The sequence below is a fragment of the Fragaria vesca genome, linkage group LG6 (genome assembly GCF_000184155.1).
Source record: "Fragaria vesca subsp. vesca linkage group LG6, FraVesHawaii_1.0, whole genome shotgun sequence".
Taxonomy (NCBI): Eukaryota; Viridiplantae; Streptophyta; class Magnoliopsida; order Rosales; family Rosaceae; genus Fragaria; species Fragaria vesca.
The window spans coordinates 15,460,451-15,462,789 of NC_020496.1; the positions used below are offsets into that span (position 1 = coordinate 15,460,451).

The 2,339-nt window shown below is 45.0% G+C and overlaps 1 protein-coding gene across 1 annotated transcript; it reads right to left on the reverse strand.

Moving 5' to 3' along the window:
- Positions 1 to 346: 346 nt before the first annotated feature.
- On the reverse strand, positions 347 to 2,113 carry LOC101301310 (transcription factor TCP4-like). The gene is made up of 2 exons (XM_004303113.1): positions 689 to 2,113; positions 347 to 606 (listed from the first exon to the last, which is right to left on the reverse strand). Exon 1 carries the CDS (start codon positions 1,812 to 1,814, stop codon positions 714 to 716), a length of 1,101 nt encoding a protein of 366 aa, XP_004303161.1. The 5' UTR covers positions 1,815 to 2,113; the 3' UTR covers positions 347 to 606; positions 689 to 713.
- Between the last annotated feature and the right edge of the window lie 226 nt (positions 2,114 to 2,339).

Genomic DNA, 2,339 nt, shown 5'->3' on the forward strand with positions numbered 1-2,339 from the left:
ACTATTGTGCATATAATAGTAGTTGAACATGAGAAGGTAAACCTCACAATCAGTGAATCACCCTGTAAAGTACAGAAAACTAGTTGAAAATGAACCAAACTGTAAAGTCTAATCAAGAGGCTCCAACAAAAATAGACAAACTACACTGGATTTGTGTTGGAAGATTTGTTTGTGGTTTCCAATTGGTGATGCTGAAGCAAAGCATTGACCAAATTTGCATTCTTTAACAAGATATTGCCAAAAATGAAAGAGCCTAGTTCAACCTGCTACTTGAAAAGAACCAGAGAATATATAGTGGATGATGGATCATAGGCAGTAAAATAAGCAAAAATCGGGTTCATGTGTGACATAGATCCAGTAGTAGTAATCAGAAAACATATAGAAACCAAAGTTGAGCCAACAACAGAACCCCACTCTAATAAACAATAAAGTCGCATCAAATCAAATATAAAAATAACCAGAGGAACCCGAATTAAATACTTGGTAGAAAAACTAAAAGATCAAAGAATGTTTGTTTGTTTCAAGTCCAAACCAGATTGAATCTTCCCTATTCTTCTTCCTGTCTTCAAAATCCAAATTGATGACACCCAGTTCAGTTGGTACAATCTACAAAACCCAACACCAAAATCCATAAAGTTCAATGCTTTGTGTGAGAAATTGGATTTGTGTAATCAAGCCAAGTACTTACTGGGAAATGAAGACGTTGGTTTGGATCAGTGGTGGTTGGAGTTGGGAGAGGAAGTAGAAGATGGGCGATCCGAAACGACGGCATTGTCTGCATCCTCGCCGTGGATGCGAGTGGTCGGAATGCAGAACACAGGGAGGCCATCAGAGGCGAACCTGGTGCCGAAGATGGAAGAGTGGTGAATTGGATGCTGTGTTCTCTGTGAAGCCATTTGAATTTCATCACTCCAAGAACGAATGGAAGGTGTGAAACTGGACTGAAGGGTACCCCTCTGAGCAAAAGCCGAGCTATGCTGCTGCCCCATCAGTGCCTGTTGTTGCTGATGCGGCAAAGCCGACATGTTGTTGAAGAACAACCCTCTGTTGTTGTTTTCATGGCTGCTCGTGTCACTGCTCCATGCCACCATCCTCTGATAGGTAGACGAGTCGAACCCTGCCGTGGCCGGCACGGCGAAGAGGGTTTGAATCTGATCATTGTGGTGGTGGGTGGTGTCCTGATGGGATTGCTGGGTGTGGTGAATCAGGCCTTGGTCTTGGAAGGAGTGGAGAGAGAGGCCGAGGTCTTGGTTGGGGTTGAGATTAGTTGTTCTCGAGATTATGTCAGATGGGTAGCTTTGGAAATTGATGGTTGAGGCAGCTGAGCTTGTGGGGAAGAAGGACTTCATGGTATCAGCTATGGTGTCGGAATCTAGAGATTGAGGGATGAAGTTTGAGTCATTGTGATCTGTGTTGTCCCCAATCTGTCTCTGCAGCTGGAAATTGTAGCCAGATGACTCAGATTGCTCAGCTGAGATCACCATCTCACTGGTTCCAGCCCCATTTGGAGCTTCACCTTCTGTAGCAGTAGCAGCAACTCCAGTTGGGTGCCAAGGTGGAAGCTCTGCAAGCTTGTCAATGGCGGTTTTGGCCTTCTTGATGAGCCAGTCCACGGCTTTACTGGGCCGATCGTAGCCTAGCCGGTCTTGAACATCGTAGAATTGGATGGCGGTGTGAGCTGACAGCCGGACACGGCGGTCTCTGGGGCCTTTTGCGGTGTACACCTTGCTGTGGCGGTCTTTCCGGCCGGTGGATCGAACAATGTGACCTCCTTGGACTTGCACAATTTCTCCTCCGACGCTCTTCATGCCCATTCTCCCTCTTGGTTTTGCATGTTCTGTAATTTTGCTGCTGGGTTCTTGGGTTTGGTTGGAGGTGTTTATGAGCTCAGCAGTTGTTTGATGCTGGTTTTGGACAAGTTGTGGATATTGTTGATGATGATGGAAATGGGTGTTGTATGAATCTAGGTGTTGGTCCTGTGATTCTTCTTGAGGAGTTGGGTCTTTAATTTGGTGGATAGGTCTCACTGAATGATGCAGATGATTTTTTTGGAGCTCCAGATTCCTAATCTCTCTCTTTCTCTTTTTTTGGTTTTTGCTTTTACTTGCTGCTTTGCTTTCCCCTCTGCTTTTTTTCTTTGGCTTTTCTTTTACTCTAGCTCTTGTTGTGGTTGCTTGTAGCTCTTCAACTGCAGAACTGTGACAACCCTGATACTCTGCTACACCTGTTGCTGCTGCTGCTGCTCTAATCCCAAGACCTCTGCCATTGCAATCTCTAACTAAGCCCAATGATCTCTATTCTACTAAAATCCAGAACCCTCACTTTGAAGCAAGAACAAA